The sequence below is a fragment of the Saccopteryx leptura genome, chromosome 11, assembly GCF_036850995.1.
Source record: "Saccopteryx leptura isolate mSacLep1 chromosome 11, mSacLep1_pri_phased_curated, whole genome shotgun sequence".
In the NCBI taxonomy this organism is placed as follows: Eukaryota; Metazoa; Chordata; class Mammalia; order Chiroptera; family Emballonuridae; genus Saccopteryx; species Saccopteryx leptura.
In genome coordinates, this window is record NC_089513.1 from 71,330,552 (window position 1) to 71,347,106 (window position 16,555).

At 40.9% G+C, this 16,555-nt stretch overlaps 1 protein-coding gene across 1 annotated transcript in view; it reads left to right on the top strand.

Moving 5' to 3' along the window:
* The window catches only part of LOC136383087 (mitochondrial adenyl nucleotide antiporter SLC25A24-like), a 29,813-nt gene extending 14,359 nt beyond the window's left edge, over positions 1-15,454 (top strand). Inside the window, exons 3-10 of the mRNA XM_066352641.1 lie at positions 1,771-1,858; positions 3,506-3,617; positions 4,599-4,757; positions 6,634-6,786; positions 7,776-7,883; positions 9,535-9,702; positions 11,937-12,087; positions 15,205-15,454. Coding sequence (XP_066208738.1) covers positions 1,771-1,858; positions 3,506-3,617; positions 4,599-4,757; positions 6,634-6,786; positions 7,776-7,883; positions 9,535-9,702; positions 11,937-12,087; positions 15,205-15,377 — 1,112 coding nt within the window. The 3' untranslated portion in view covers positions 15,378-15,454. The remainder of the gene's footprint in view (positions 1-1,770; positions 1,859-3,505; positions 3,618-4,598; positions 4,758-6,633; positions 6,787-7,775; positions 7,884-9,534; positions 9,703-11,936; positions 12,088-15,204) is intronic.
* Positions 15,455-16,555: the final 1,101 nt, after the last annotated feature.

Consider the following 16,555-nt stretch of genomic DNA (forward strand, 5'->3'; position numbering starts at 1 on the left):
CCATTGGACTTGCTTTGGCCATTAGGACATTGGCAGGGCTTGTTAAGTACTTGCAGCCTGGGGCTTGTGCTCTTGGAATGCTCCCTCTGAACACTCTGAGCCACCAGAAAAGAGGGCTAGCTCCCCAACTGGAAAGACCACATGCTGAGAGATGCCCATTTAGTCTGTAATTGCTCTACTTTCCCATCTGAGGTGACAGGCATGTGAGGGAAGCCATCTTGGATTTCCAGCTGCAGTCAAACCTCCATATAATTGAATTCACAGGAGTGACCCAAAGTAAGATCAGGAGAAGAACCAACAAGCCGATCCAAGCTCAGAGTGCATACTCATTAAATGCAAATTAAAGATATAACAATTTATAGTAGCTTTTCGACATTACATATTTTTCAATGAGGTGATACCAAAGTTGATTATTTTTTAACGTGAAAAAGTTGTCCTCATATTTTAAAAGACTGAGTATCCTCAATTATTTTTAAAATAAATTTATTGAGGTGCCATTGGTTAATAAAATTATGCAGGGTTCAGGGGCACAATTCCATAATACATCAACTGTATATTGCATTCAGCACCCCAAGTCTCCTTCCATCATTTACCCCCCATCCCTCCTTCTGCCCCCACCCCCGCACTCCAACTGTTTGACACGAGAGAGGAATCAAAGATATTTTGAACTTGGGGAGGGATATGATTGGATATGCATTTTAGAGTTTGGAGTACTTAAGTTTTCTTTTACAACACCCAGCAATGTGAGATTGAAGTACACAGTAGGCTTGTATTAAATATGTTGTTTGGTTTGAGTTAGTTAACAGGATGTGGTTGTGTTAAAAAGAGCGTGGTGCTGTATTTTAAGTGTGTTGTTTCTTTTGAAGCCTTCCTTATGAAATGTTGAGTGGCCTTATTTCCGTGTCCCTGAATCAGGTCCTCAGAATTAGTTTTTCAGTTCTTTCCAAGTGGGTACAACTATCAGGATTTGTCAGAGACCTATAATTCTTCTTCTTCTTTTTTTTTTTTTTTGAAACCCTTGGGGCCAGATATGCTTAGACATTTAGAATTTGAATTTTAGAAAAGCAATGCAGTACCTATATGATATATCATTTAATACTCCGAGTGGGGTCTGGGGCACCGCTGTGCAAGTATATACAGTTGACCTTGAACTGTAGGTGCTTAGGAGCACCTACCTCCATGAGGTCGGCAATCTGAGTATAACTTTTGAGTCCCCAGAAAGTTAACTGTGGTATGCCCGTAACATCTGTGGATTCAGCCAACTGCAGATTGAGAAACATCATTTTGAATTCATAGTTAGGAAACCACAGTTGTGACTGCAAAAATACTGATTTTGATTAAGAGGCTGGCTGAACCCAGGGACACAAATCCTCTATTGTATTTGTTGTGTAAGTGGACCCGTATTGTTCAAACGTGTTGGTCAAAGGTCAACTGGACATGAATATTCCGTCAGTGAAACAAGTGAATAATAACACTAAGTTAGATAAATAATTGACAAATTAATGGCACATCAGCGTACGGCAGGTTTTGCCACCAAATGCATTTATAAAATATTATTATTTTCATTCTGGAATGTAAAACTTTTTAATTAAAGTTGAGTTAGCAAAAATGTCTTAGTTTTTAGAGGTTTCTAGTCTTTGGGTTGTGAATATGGGATTATAGGCCTATAAAACCCCTGGGCTTTTTAAGACTATTGTGTTCTAAGTATACATATATTTTGTCTGTTATGTTCTCAGATGCTTTAACTTGACATTTTTTCACTTTTTAAAGGAGTAATAGAAACTTCAGAAATAATCGCTGCTTTGAAATCACTGGGTGTACATGTTTCTGAAGCCCAGGCACAAAGTATTCTACAAAGGTCAGCCCTTGTCCTTGTTTTTCATAGTTTCCACTTTGTCTAATACTCCACATTAGAAACTAATTTCGATAAATGTAGCTCCCCCTCCCTCCCTCTCCCTTCCTTCCTTTATTCCAACGTTGCTCCGCTATAGAATTTCCATTAAGCCCTCTGGTAACTACTTTTGTCAGACTGATGGAGTCATGCATGGCTCAGCATTTGGCCAAAGATGCAGAGAGACACCTAGACACACTGCTCACAAAAGTTAGGGGACCAGGGACCGTGCAGACCCTCCAGGACTTCCAGCCTTTTGTACAGCGCATCTTCACCAATGAGATCAAAGGTGGTTTTGCATCTCATTTGTATAATAGTCAAACGAGTTTCTTTGCTTACTTGCTTTTCTGATGTTCTTGTTTAATAATTAAAAAAAATCAAATGCTTCCTTTTTTTATTGCTTCATATTCATTTGAAATATCCCCTAATCTTTGTGAGCAGTATATTTACTACAGCACCCTGCAGAATTTGCTGTGCAAATTCCAGCCCCTTCGCAGCCCTCAGCTCCAGTCTCTGCTTATTCCATCTGCTGACTCTGGTTAGGCTCTTCCTTTCCTATGCCACACTTTGGAAAGTGTCCCCAGACAAGGACCGGGGTGAACGGGAGCTCAACTCATGAGTTCTCCTTCTCTCAAGTGTCAGACCGTGTCCTGCTTGTAGCCCCGTGCCTGGAAGCAGTGGCTTCATATATATACTGTGTCCAGTTCCGTAGTTGTTGATAGTGAGAGGATAAACCACGCCCACTACGTCGTCTTGGCTGGAACTGGACATCGTGCTGATGTTTTTGTTGGCCTCATGGAATTTGTTTTTTAGAATTGCTGTCGAGAAAAATGCAGTTGAAAAACATTTCACTTCATTCCAATTTTTACTCAGACTTAAAACAACAACATCTGATGCATTTTTTTGATTTGATATAAATCGGGAGAAGAAGGTCAGAGGAAAAATACTATTAGAAGAGTCAAAACGTGTAAGATTCATCTTCAGACAATTTTATTGATTCATTCATTCATTCATTCATTCGTCAAACATTTACTGAGTATGCAGTGCTAGAGATATAAAGGTGACTTTAAATAGCTTTTCCCTTTAAAAGATCACAGGCACATGTGAGAGAAATAGAGGTAATTAACTAAAAAGCAATATAGAATAAATTCCACCAGAGGGGCATTCTACAAAATACCTGATCATACTCCCCAAAGCTGTCAGGTTACCAAAAGCAAGGCAAGTCTGAGAAACTGTCACAGCCGAGAGGAACCTAAGGTGACATGACAATGACATGGACATCCTAACACAAAAAAGAGACATTAATTAAAAACGAAGGAACTCTGAGTAAAGTAAGAAATTTAGTTAATAATGACGTGTCAATATTGGTTCATTAATTGTAACAGATGTACCACAATCATGGTGCCATTAGGAGAAACTGAGTGTGATTCTCTGTATTCTAGTCTCAATCTTGTTCTAAAAAATAGTCTATTAAAATAGGAAAATACAGCAATATTCATGAAGTCTGGAGGAATGGCTTCTACAAGAAATATGTAAGAAGCATTTAATTTTTATAGTGATGCTAACTTTGTTCTACATGTTTTAAGAACAATTTTTTTAATATATATATTTCAGCATGGATACCGATGGAACCATGACAATAGACTGGGATGAATGGAGATACTATTTCTTGCTTCATCCCGCAACGAGTATCGATGAAATTGCTGGCTTCTGGAAGCATTCTACTGTAAGATTCCTTTGTATTTTACTCTATTTTTATTTGCTGTAAATATCATAGTGGTTATTATGATCACATAATTCCTATAATACCATAATCCTCAGTGGCTAAAATAACAGCATTCTCTTCTAATAGTGTTTGACCAATTTAGCAAGGAGTGTTAGTATTACATACACAAGCCCAGCTTCCATACTGTATTTGTTTGCTAAAACCTAGAACTCAAAATAGATACCCATCTGATGAAAGGGCCTACTTCGTTGAGAATAAATTACTCTGATACAGTTTACTCTCCTGTAAAAGTAGAAAAATAATATACTTTTAAAAATTCACAGATATGCTGTTCTCACTTCAGGCTTCAGTCATAGGAAATGTCAAGTCAGATTAAGGCTTAAAATTTTAGAATCAGAAAGGCTCAAACATTAGTTGATTGTATGTGTGAGGGTTTATTTCTGGGCTCTCAATTCTTTTCCATTAATTTACGTGTCTATTTTTATACTGTTACCATATTGTTTTGATCACCATAGCTTTGTAGTATAGTTTAAAAGCAGAAGTGTGATACCTCCAATTTTGTCCTTCGTCTGAGGATTGCTTTGGCTACTCAGGGTCTTGTGTTTGCATGTGCATTTTAATATTTTTATTTCTGTGAAAAATACCATTGGAATTTTGATAGAGGTTGCATTGAAACTACATATGGCTTTGAGTAGTATGGACATTTTGACAGTATTAATTCTTTCAACCCATGAGCACACTGTATATTCTATTTATTTGTGTCTTTTTTAATTCCTTTCATCAGTGGGAATTGATTTTACATCTGACCTATATCTGAATGCATTACAAAAAACCATTTGGTCTAGAACTAGTGCCAAGAACATTGTCAATCTTCATTCACAGGAGATGAGATATGAAAAAAAATCTTGTGGTTTTTGGTCTCTATATAAAGTTATCCTCTTAATTTGTCTATTGTTTAATTCTGTCTTCACATTTTATCAGATGGTCGATATAGGGGAGAACATGGCTATTCCCCATGAATTTACCGAGCAAGAAAAGCGTTCTGGAGGCTGGTGGCGGCTCCTGGTGGCGGGAGGAGTGGCGAGCGCGGCGGCGCGGACCTGCACGGCTCCTTTCGACCGTCTGAAGGTCATGATGCAGGTCGGTGGCACGTGCCCACCGGCCCCAGTGCCTTAGAGCAACTGGAAAATCCTTGGTCATTTGCCAGAGAAATGTTTTGCCACATTTCATACTAGTCATTAAAGTTGTACATTTTTCTGAAAATGTAAATTATCTTATTTATCTATATTAAAAGATTTTTTTTTTACAGAGAGAGGGATAGACAGGGACAGACAGGAACGGAGAGATGAGAAGCATCAATCATTAGTTTTTCGTTGCGCATTGCAATACCTTAGTTGTTCATTGATTGCTTTCTCATATGTGCCTTGACCACGGGCCTTCAGCAGACAGAGTAACCCTTGCTTGAGCCAGTGACCTTGGGTTCAAGCTGGTGAGCTTTTGCTCAAACCAGATGAGCCCGTGCTCAAGCTGGCGACCTTGGGGTCTTGAACCTGGGTCCTCTACATCCCAGTCCAACACTCTATTCACTGCGCCACTGTCTGGTCAGGCTTTTTAATTGTCTTAAAGATACTTGTGTGCTTTTTAAATTAATTTTTTTTTTTTTGTATTTTTCTGAAGCTAGAAACCGGGAGAGACAGTCAGACTCCCGCATGCGCCCTACCGGGATCCACCCGGCACGCCCACCAGGGGGCGACGCTCTGCCCACCAGGGGGCAATGCTCTGCCCCTCCGGGGTGTCGCTCTCCCGTGACCAGAGCCATTCTAGCGCCTGGGGCAGAGGCCAAGGGCCATCCCCAGCGCCCGGGCCATCTTTGCTCCAATGGAGCCTCGGCTGCGGGAGGGGAAGAGAGAGACAGAGATGAAGGAGAGGGGGAGGGGTGGAGAAGCAAATGGGCGCTTCTCCTGTGTGCCCTGGCCGGGAATCGAACCCAGGACTTCTACACGCCAGGCCGACGCTCTACCACTGAGCCAACTGGCCAGGGCCTAAATTAATTTTTATTTGACATAAGAATAGAACCACTCTATCAGAAGTTTTTCAGAAATATAATTAAATCTCTTAAAGATATGATAAGATATCATTAGTCCAATTTATTAGTTATTTCCAGTTTCTGATACCTACATAATAGCATGGTTCTATTCTACTATTGAAGTACTTAGACTATTTCTAAAAATTGGAAAATAAGTTATTTAGAGTGTATTATTGACTTACGATCTCAGTAGAGGTGGTGTTGTCTAATTTAATTACCTCTTATTTTACTGAATAATGGATTGATTATTAACAGTAGTTATAAAATAGTGCATGGTTTAATCTGTTAATTAAAATATAATATTTACTGAATACTTTCTCTGCAATGATATAAAAATTAATAATCCATAATCTAGCGAATTTAAATTTGCAATTAACTTTATGTATCTTGGTGTTTTATTGTCTTGGATTTTTGGTAACATTATGACATTTGGTAATGGATTATGAAATGTGTGTGTGTGTGTGTGTGTGTGTGTGTGTGTATTTATTTATTTTTTTTTTTGGGAGGGGTTGACTTCTGATCTTATTTTCTAAGATCTGAGAAAATCTTATTTTTGATCGGCTCAGATTTAGAGGTAGGAGCTGTCAGAGCAGACAGCCTCTGTCTCTTGGCAATCTGTTCTTGGCGTTTTTCTTGTTCTTTTTCGTTCTCCCGCCAAGTTTGCAGCCTCTTCACTCTGAGCCTCTTTCTTATGTTATCACTATGCTGCTGTTTCAGGGAAGTGGCTGACGTTGGGGCTGCAGGGCCGGCGAGCAGCGAGGTGCTGAGCCCCGTGGTCTCCCGTCCTGGGTTTCATACCTTCTTCATTCCGGCTTTCTGGCATCTTGAGAGAGACCGGCAAGTTCACAGATCCCACTAGTTCTTCTAGGTGCAGAGGTACAGCCGGTGTTGTTAGTCCAGGAATAATATCTTTCTTCTCTTTTTTTCTAGGTTCATAGTTTAAAGTCAGGAAGAATGAGATTAATTGGTGGGATAGAGCAGATGGTAGAAGAAGGAGGAATTCGTTCTTTTTGGCGAGGAAATGGTGTAAATGTTTTTAAAATTGCGCCTGAGACAGCCATCAAGATTGGGACCTATGAACAGGTAAAACGCTGTTGTCTGTGGAATTTCATAACAAAGCTCAGATTTTAAGTTTAGTGTTTAAAAAGTTGAGGCTTTCACGAGAGAGAAAACTGGAGTGTGCACAAACAATAGATGTCAATTAAAAGTGACTTTGTTTATTCTTATTTGATTATTTTTTTCATATTGCTTTTGTTTATGAGAGACATTCCATGGATTATGGTATATTATCAGAACTGATGTATATTAGTAATACTTTTAATTTCAATGTCATCGTGAAAGAAACCCTCACAAAACATTCGAATATTAATTTTCCTTTGAGCAATTTGAATGTTTTATCTAAAAAAATTGTTCAATTTAGGATTGTAGTTTTGTTTAATTAATTCACTTTGAGATGCGCTATATTTGTTCTCAAGCAGTATAAGTTATTCGCATCACATAGCAGCCCAGGAGGGCTCTCTGCACATTTCAGGTTTCCCGTTTTCTGGGCTGGCAGGCTCCGCTAGCGTGGAAGCCCGCCCTTGACGCTGATAGTTCCGTTTTCCTTACTTCCACGTGGGCTCTCGCAATAACCTCCTGATTTCTTGAGCTAACAGGAGTTCCTAACAAAAAGAGCTTTCTACATTAACTTACCATTCCTGATTATCCAGTAACCAAACAGTAAGCACCCTCCCTGTGGAGGGTGTGGAGGCTGAAAAGAGAGGGAAGACACAGTCCCTGCCCCTTGGAGGCACCGGTATGCCTTTATGAACTAGTACTTCCTTCGCGAATATGCTTAAGTGATTTCATGTTGCAACTTATTCTGCAGACAAAGAAGGGAAGGGAAAGGGGTCTTACTTGTTATCTCGGACAACTGCATAAAAATTAAAACGAAGTTTTGTACTAGATGCTAATATCAGGTGTCTAGAATACCTCTGAAATAATTTTATAGTGCTAATTAATGTTATAAACTTAGAAACTATATATATTCCATTTCAGTAATTTTATGCATTTCAATACTTTTATTTATACAGTACAAGAAATGGCTTAGTTTTGATGGTGCTAAAATAGGAATTATTGAGAGATTTGTATCTGGCTCATTGGCTGGTGTAACTGCTCAGACCTGTATTTACCCCATGGATGTATGTATTATTATCAAATTTTAACTAAAGTAATGCTTTTAACTGAAATTATAATTTTTAAAGAAATAAATGAATCCTAGATCTAGAATTGGTACGAAAAACAATTTTATAGCTATAAGATTTAAATGTCATATCACATGTCAGTTGTATCAAATGGCCGTAGTAGATTTTTGTTTTAGTTGTGTAGGATAGAGGTAGCTTTATAGATGTACCAAGAAGGTAACAGTTTCATTGTCTGCTAATTTATTTGTTAATGTCGCACCCCCCCCCCCCCATTGTAAGATTCTTTTCTAGATCCAGAGGTGAGTCAGACAGGCATTTGGTCACGCAGCTGCTTCTAGTCTAGAAGGGAGCTAAACATGCACATCAGTCCGAAGAGAGAATATAATTCTGGGAGAGAGCGCCGTGTGAAGAGTTAATGGGAGTGTAGGGGGAAGTTATTTCCAGTTAGGGATTGCATGAAAGACGCGAATTACTGTGTGAGTCTGGTTTAGGATTCGGACTTTGAGAGACGCTGGGTAAGAGGGCAGTGCATTGCCCCCGAGCGAGGGGGCAGGGCTGTAAGGATGGGCTTATCCACAGAGCAGGGTCCCGCAGAGAACTCATAAGACAGGGCTCCCGTCTGACTCAGAAGCAGCTTCAGCGAGACACACCATTTGCCCAATCAAGACGAAGTTGACACTGTTTTTTCATCTTGGCTGCTTTGGAGAGTTATTCCTCCCAATCTGCTGTGTAGAGCCTCCTTAAGGGAAATGAGTGGAGGAGAAGAGGGCAAGGAGTGAGGTTCTGTCAGAATTACATTGAGTGTAGGCATATCGGGCAGAGCCTGCCGAAGCCCCCTGTTGTGTTGCTGCTTCATGAGCACAGATCCGCCCCCACCATAGTGAATTTCAGCTACAGGCCTCACTGTTACAGTAGTTCCCAGAGTATGTATTTCAGCATGGGTAGGATTTGTTTTCTCATCGGTTCTTCACTCTCACATGACCAGGTACTTCTTTTAAATCTTGGCTGTAGCTGCTTTATTTTGAAGCAATAATGTTGTCTCAGATGACTTTGTTTCAGAATATGCTGCCGTACAGACCATTAAAGGAGTCTGAACGGATGTATCAATCAGAGCCACAATGATGATTTATATTCTCCTGGTTAACTTTCTTTTTTAAATGAGAGGAGGGGAGGTAGAGACAGACTCGTGCATGTGCCCTGACCAGGATCCACCTAGCAACCCCTGTCTGGGGCCAATGCTTGAATCAACAGAGCTATCCTCAGCGCCTGAGGCCCACGCTCGAACCAATTGAGCCACTGGCTGGGAGAGGGGAAGAGAGAGAGAAGGGGTAGAGGGAGGGGAAAAGAAGCTTTTTACATGTGCCCTGACCGGGCCAAACACAAAACGTCCATATGCCAGGCCGCTGCTCTATCCACTGAGCCAAATGGCCAGGACTCCTGATTAGTTCTTTTAAAAAAAAGCTCTGTACTAGATCAGTTTATTATTGAGTCAATTAGTAAGAATTCAAAATTATGTTTAAGCTTGCTTTCTCTTTTGATTTCTGTGATGATCAGTAAACATGGTGATTTAATGCAGTTTTCTAGATTGCTAGATATGCCCAGTGACTCTGATCAATTATTTTTATTATTTATTCCCTTTCACATTTAGGTTATAAAGACCCGACTGGCTGTAGGGACAACTGGACAGTATTCAGGAATTATTGATTGTGGGAAGAAGCTTCTGAGACAAGAAGGCGTGAGAGCCTTTTCCAAAGGCTATCTCCCGAACGTGCTAGGCATCATACCCTATGCAGGCATAGATTTTACTGTTTATGAGGTGAGTTTATTCTCATCATGTGACATTATCTGTTAGATTTGAAAATTTGGCACAATAATTTTTATTCTAAAAACCTGGTTATAAATGACTTGTCATGAATTAGCTTCTAATCAAGAAGTAAAATGAGCACTTTTCTTGGGCTTTTCGTTTATGTGTCAGTTGTCTGATATTCTGATCATCTGTGTGTGTGTCTGCGTGTGAATTAGTTTCTGGTAATCATAATTATAGACCAGAATGCTGATAACATAGTGGTTCTCAACCCTGGATCCTATCAGAATGACCTGTGTGTGGGTGGATCAAAAACAAGATTACTGGGCTGCACCCCGAGACACTCTGACTTAATCATCCCAGGGAGAGGCCTGGGGTTCAGGTTTGCAGCCCCCCGGGAGAATCTGATGTCCAGTTGAGATGGGGACACTGAGATATTATTGGTTAGAAATAAACATGAGAGTTGAAGGCAAGAGTAATTAGGGGTGTTGGGGGCCAGGCGGCATGGAGACGGGCGGACTCCCTGACAGGGTCGTGCCGTGCCGAGCAGGCAGGATTCCAGGTGACACCCCTTTCAGACAGTCATTTCATTTCTGGGACCACACAGCCCTCTCAGGTAGGCCGTCTTAACAACACGCCATTTGGTCATAAGGAGCCGGGGAGAGAACAAGACTAGTATAATGTCCATTCATTCTCCGTTCAGGAAGGACAGCCATCTAGGCACAGGCCCCGTGGCATTTTTGGTGAGTGGTACCACCCTCATGAGAAAGACAGCCAATTTCATTTAGCGCTGAACAAAAATACTGTTCCTTTTCTTGGTGGAAGATTAAAGTATTGAGTATTATAGTATGTATTTCTTTCCCTGTTTGTTTTCTTGCTTCTGTGGTCTTACTAAAATAATTTCATTGCTCGTGTTTAACATTGGCCTCTCTCCATTCCTTTATTTCTACATTTCAGTGCCCACACTTCCATACCAGAGTGGCACTGCACATTTCTCTATTGGTGCATGGCTGTAGTAAATGCACAGAGTAAAGACATTCTTGGATTTTCCTTTTTCCAAAGCATCAGATTATATGTTTCATAGTAAATTGTCCCATATGTAATGGTCAGTTTGTATCCTTTAATAAATGAACAGTTCTAAAAACACTTAGTGGTGTTTTAAACCCACTATAACTGAATAATTTCTTCTAGCTACTTTCTTGATTTTTTTTTTTTTTTAGTGAGATAGAGACAGACAGGAAGGGAGAGAGATGAGAAGCATCAGCTCATAGTTGTGGCACTTGAGTTGTTCATTGATTGCTTCTCATATGTCCCTTTACCAGGGGCCTCCAGTAGAGCCAGTGACCTTAGGCTCAAGCCAGTGACCTTTGAGCTCAAACCAGCAGCCATGGGGTCATGTTTATGATCCCAGCTTCCAGCAGCCATGTGGTCATGTTTATGATCCTATGCTCAAGCTGGTGACCTCACACTCAAGCTGGAGCCTATGCTCAACCTGGTGACCTTGGGGTTTCAAACCTGGGTCCTCAGCATCCCAGGCTGATGCTCTATCCACTGCACCACCTCCTGGTCAGGCACCTTCTAGCTACTTTCATTCAAGGACAAGCACATTTGGAAAGATGGATTTTTCTTAAAAGTTGCAACAATATGGTTTTATTAGCCTAAAGTGGATTACCAGTCTTTTCACAGTGTTCTGTCAGTCCCTCTGAGAATCCCCTGAATTTTGCTTGGGTCTTTGAATGTCACTGCAAACTAAGCAGTCAAGCAAAACTAAACAAACACAACCCAGAATAAACAGAACCTACATGGATACAAATAGAGGAAAACGTGAACTGAGGTTGCATGAATACCTTTGTTTGAAGACATCCGCATTCCAGTCCCTGACAGGACTGTGTGGATAGCCTCCTCTGTACACGACGCAGGGACAATCTTTGGTAAAGATTTTGGAAAGAACAGTTGTTAACATCAAGCTACCAAGTTTGACTCCAATTTATCAGCATTGCAGCTGGATAACTTAGTCTCTCTGAAGGAGTTTCCTCATGTATAAAATTTATAAAATGGAGACAACAGTATTGACTTGTCAGGTTTCCATAGGGATTGAATGAGGTAACATCCATAAAAATGCTCAATAAAATTCTTTAATCAAGAAGCTACCCAATAATGCTCACCGAAGTTGGATGAGCTATGAACTTATTTTACTCAGACTGGCATAGTAGTTAAAAGATATTTACTGCTTTCTTCTCTTCCAGCTTTTGAAGAATTATTGGATAGAACACTATGCGGGAAACTCGGTCGACCCTGGGATAATGATTTCACTGGGATGCAGCATGTTTTCTCATATTACTGGTCAGATAGCCAGCTTCCCAATGAACCTTCTTAGAACGCGCATGCAGGCTCAAGGTGAGTTTATTTTTTTAAAGGAAGTAATAAATTTAAAAAGTTAGTAATGTAAATAAATAATAAAGTTATTAGTGTAATGAATTAATTATAAAAAATAAGTTCAAAAGTTAAAATATGTTTTAAATGAGTAGAAATTAATGATGTCAAAATTTGAAAAACTGTAGTATTGCTAAATAAAAAGCTAACTTTCTGGTTTTTAAAGCATGAGCTTGAATTTATTGTTTTATCACAGAGCCTGTTGTGGGGTTTTGATTTTCTTTCTTCTGGAAAGTTCTGTATGGAATGCTCCACATTTATTTCTGTTACCAATGGTTCTTTTTCCAGAGTTTATGATTAGGAAGTGCCAGTTGAGCCCGCAGTGACTCAGTGTGAACATGTCATTTCCTAGTCATATTCTGCACTGTGGTTGTGGAGTTGGACACTCGTTCTTTTTTCCAGTCCACGGGGCAGGAAGATAAGCAGAAGGGAGGGCACCTGTTTTGTTCCTCTCAAGTGAAATGTCAAGAATTTAGATTTTAACAAAATGCCTGGCCCCGGCTGGTTGGCTCAGCAGTAGAGAATCAGCCAGGCCTGTGGAAGTCCCAGGTTCGATTTCCAGTCAGAATACACAGGAGAAGTGCCCATCTGCTTCTCTACCCCTCCCCTCCCCCCTTCTCATTCTCTCTCTCTCTCCCTCCTTAAGACATGGCTTGAATGGCTGGAGCAATTGGCCAAGGCACTGAGGATGGTTTCCTGGCCTCACCTCATATGCTAAAATAGCTCGGTTGCTGAGCAACGGAGCAAGCCCCAGATTGGCAGAGCATCACCCCATAGAGGTTTTGCAGGGTGGATCCTGGCTGCGGTGCTAGTGGCAGTCTGTCTCTCTGCCTCCCTGCCTCCCACGTAATAAAAAAGGAAGAAAGAAAGAAAATGAAAAAGGCACTTTTTGAGAAAAAAAAACCACCTCACATAATCTTATTATCTTCTTGAGTAAACTCTTTTATTTTTTATTTTTTAAAGTGAGAAGCAGGGAGGCAGAGAGACAGACTCCCACATGCACCCAACTGGGATTCATGCCCCCAGACAGCCCACTAGGGGGCAATGCTCAACCCATCTGGGGTATTGCTCCATTGCTCAGCAACTGAGCTATTCTTAGTGCCTGAGGCGGAGGCCATGGAGCCATCCTCAGCACCTAGGCCAACTTTGCTTCAGTGGAGCCTTGGCTGTGGGAGGGGAAGAGAGAGACAGAGAGGAAGGAGAAAGGGAAGGGTGGAGAAGCAGATGGGCACTTCTCCTGTGTGCCCTGGCCGGGAATTGAACCTGGGACATCCACACGCTGGGCCGATGCTCTACTGCTGAGCCAACTGGCCAGGGTCCTGAGTAAACTCTTAAGGGATCATGTGGTAAGTGATATTCTTTTACATTTTTTTGTTGTTGTTTTATTCAGTGAGAGGAGGGGAGGCAGAGACAGACTTCTGCATGCGCCCTGATGGGGATCCTTCCGGCAAGCACACTAGGGGCAATGCTCTGCCCATCTGGGGTGTTGCTCCATTGCTCAGCAACCGAGCTCTTCCTAGCGCCTGAGGCAGAGGTCATATAGCCATCCTCAGTGCCTGGGGCTAACTCACTCCAATAGAGCCATGGCTGCAGGAGGGGAAGAGAGAGAGAGAGAGACAGAGAGGAAGGAGAGGGGGAAGGGTGGAGAAGCAGATATGCGCTTCTCCTGTGTGCCCTGACTAGGAATTGAACCCGGGACATCCATACACCAGGCCGATGCTCTACCACTGAGCCAACCACCCAGGGCCTCTTTTACGTTCTTTTCCCCCTTTGTTCTGGGAAGGTTTGAGGGTTTAATTTATATTGTAATCCAGGTGGGGAATCTGTCCATCCCATCACCTGTCCATCCCTCAACCAAACTATTTATGTCATACCCAATTCCCAGTGCTCCTTTGAGGTCCCTTGTTAAACACTTTCAAGTGCTGTTCAGTAGAATTTCCGGCAGTGATGTGGGCATTTTATCTGTGCTGTCCCGTAGGGCAGTGGTCCACAACCTTTTTTGGGCTATGGACTGGTTTAATGTCAGAAAATATTTTCACGGACCAGCCTTTAGGGTGGGACGGATAAATGTGTCACGTGACCAAGACAAGCGTCAAGAGTGAGTCTTAGACAGATGTAACAGAGGGAATCTGGTCATTTTTTAAAAATAAAACATCGTTCAGACTTAAATATAAATAAAACAGAAATAATATAAGTTATTTATTCTTTCTCTGTGGACTGGTACCAAATGGCCCACGGACCGGTACTGGTCCACGACCCAGGGTGCATCACAGGTACACACAGTTGTTGGGCACTGGAATTGTTGTAGTGCAACTAAGAAACTGAACTTTTGCCTGACCTGTGGTGGCACAGTAGTTAAAGCATTGATCTAGAATGCTGAAGTCACTGGTTCAGAACCCCAGGCTTGCCTGGTTAGAGGCACATGTGGGAGTTGATGCTTCCTGATCCCCCCCTTCTCTCTTTATCTCTTTCACTCTCCTCTCTCTCTAAAAAAAATAAATTAATAAAATCTAAAAAAAAAATTATAAAAAAAAGAAACAGAATTTTTAGTTTTACTAATCCTTTTTTTTTTTAAGTGAGAGGAAGAGAGGTAGTGAGGTAGACTCCCGCGTGTGCCCCGGCTGGGATCCACCCGGCAACCCCCGTCTGGGGCTGATGCTTGAATCAACTGAGCTATCCTCAGCACCTGAGGCCGACACTTGGACTGACTGAGCCACTGGCTGTGTGAGAGGGAGAGGGAGAGAAAGGAAAGGGGGAGGGGGGAAAGAAGCAGTTGGTTGCTTCTCATGTGTGCCCTGACCAGGAATTGAACCTGCGACATCTGCATGCTGGACCAGTGCTCTACCCACTGAGCCAACTGGCCAGGGCTGAGTTTTACTTAATTCTAATTAATTTAGAGTTAAATAGCCACATGCACCTATTGACTGCAGTATTGGACCACACAAGACTCTTCTTTATGTAGGAAGAGAGGTGTACCCTGAAGTAATTTCAGCCCCTGAAAATTCTCATTAATCACTGGACTATCTTAATATATAAAGATTAAATATTGAATTATACTGATTTCCCCCTCCCAATTTATAGCACTAAAGGAAAAAGAAACAACTATGATTCGTCTCATTCAAGATATATATAACAAAGACGGAAAAAAGGGATTTTTCAGAGGTCTCACCCCAAGCATCATGAAAGTGCTTCCCGCAGTAATCATCGGCTCTGTGGTTTATGAAGAAGTGAAACGTCATTTTGGATTAACTTAGAAGTGAAATATGAAATTGTTGTCAGTACTGTAATCACTTAATTGTAAGATAATACCTGAGTTGTAAAGGGAAATTGATCTCTTCCTAAAAGATTCCTGAAACAATTATTCAAATAATTGTTAAAACATTTTCACTTTATTATAAAATCTATAAATTAAATAATCATTTTGGTAAAGTTCCTTAATAATTTAAAATCCTTAATACCCACAGAATTCAGTTTACATTTCCCACTACTTTCCCTTGAATCCTGACTTGAAACTTCTTTTTATTGGGTTTAAATATACCACAGTAAAATTATAAAACATTTGGGCAGCGGTAGCAGTTTGTGTTAACCTTTTTGTCTTTAAACAACTTTCTAAAAAGGCTGACCTTGAAAATGTCTTACACACTAAAAGAAAAATCAGTGGATTTAAAATTGATGTTATAGGCCCTGGCCAGTGGCTCAGTAGATACAGAGTTGGCCTGGCATAGGATTTCCCAGGTTCGATTCCTGGTCAGGGCACACAGGAGAAGCAACCAGCTGCTTCTCTCCCTGTCCCTCTTCGCCTTCTCTCCTTCTTACTCTCCCACAACCAGTGGCTTGATTGGTTTGAGCATGTCCCTGGGCACTGAGGATAGCTAGGTTGGTCTGAGCATATTAGCCTCAGGTGGTAAAAATAGCTCGATACCCAAGCATTGACCCCAGATAGGGTTGCCTGGTGGATCCTGGTTGGGGTGCATGTGGGAGTCTGCCTAACTATCTCCCCTCCTCTTACCTTAAGAAGAAAAAAAAACCCCCAAATAAAAAAAAGAAAATAAAATTGATGTTATAGCAAATGATCAGAGTATAGCTCTCTTGTTTAAGCAAAATGAAAAGTTGGTTTCACAAATCCTTCTGTCAGATTGTGGATGGAATAATGACAATATGATAAAATATTTCTTCTCTGGGTACTTTTATTTGTAAATATAAACATGGTTGGTTTATTTTTATTCCTTTAGGGTTCATTTTTATTGATATTTTCAGCTGTTATAAGAGAGTCAGAACTGAGAACAAATTCGCATTGTACCAATTTTTATCTTCTGGTTGAGAGGAAGAACTTAAAAGATTAAATCCATTATTTCATACTTGTTGAAGCAGTTATTATTCAGCTTAGGCATTGATTGAATCAACCCTTTGAAATCCTAAGTATGTCTTTTCA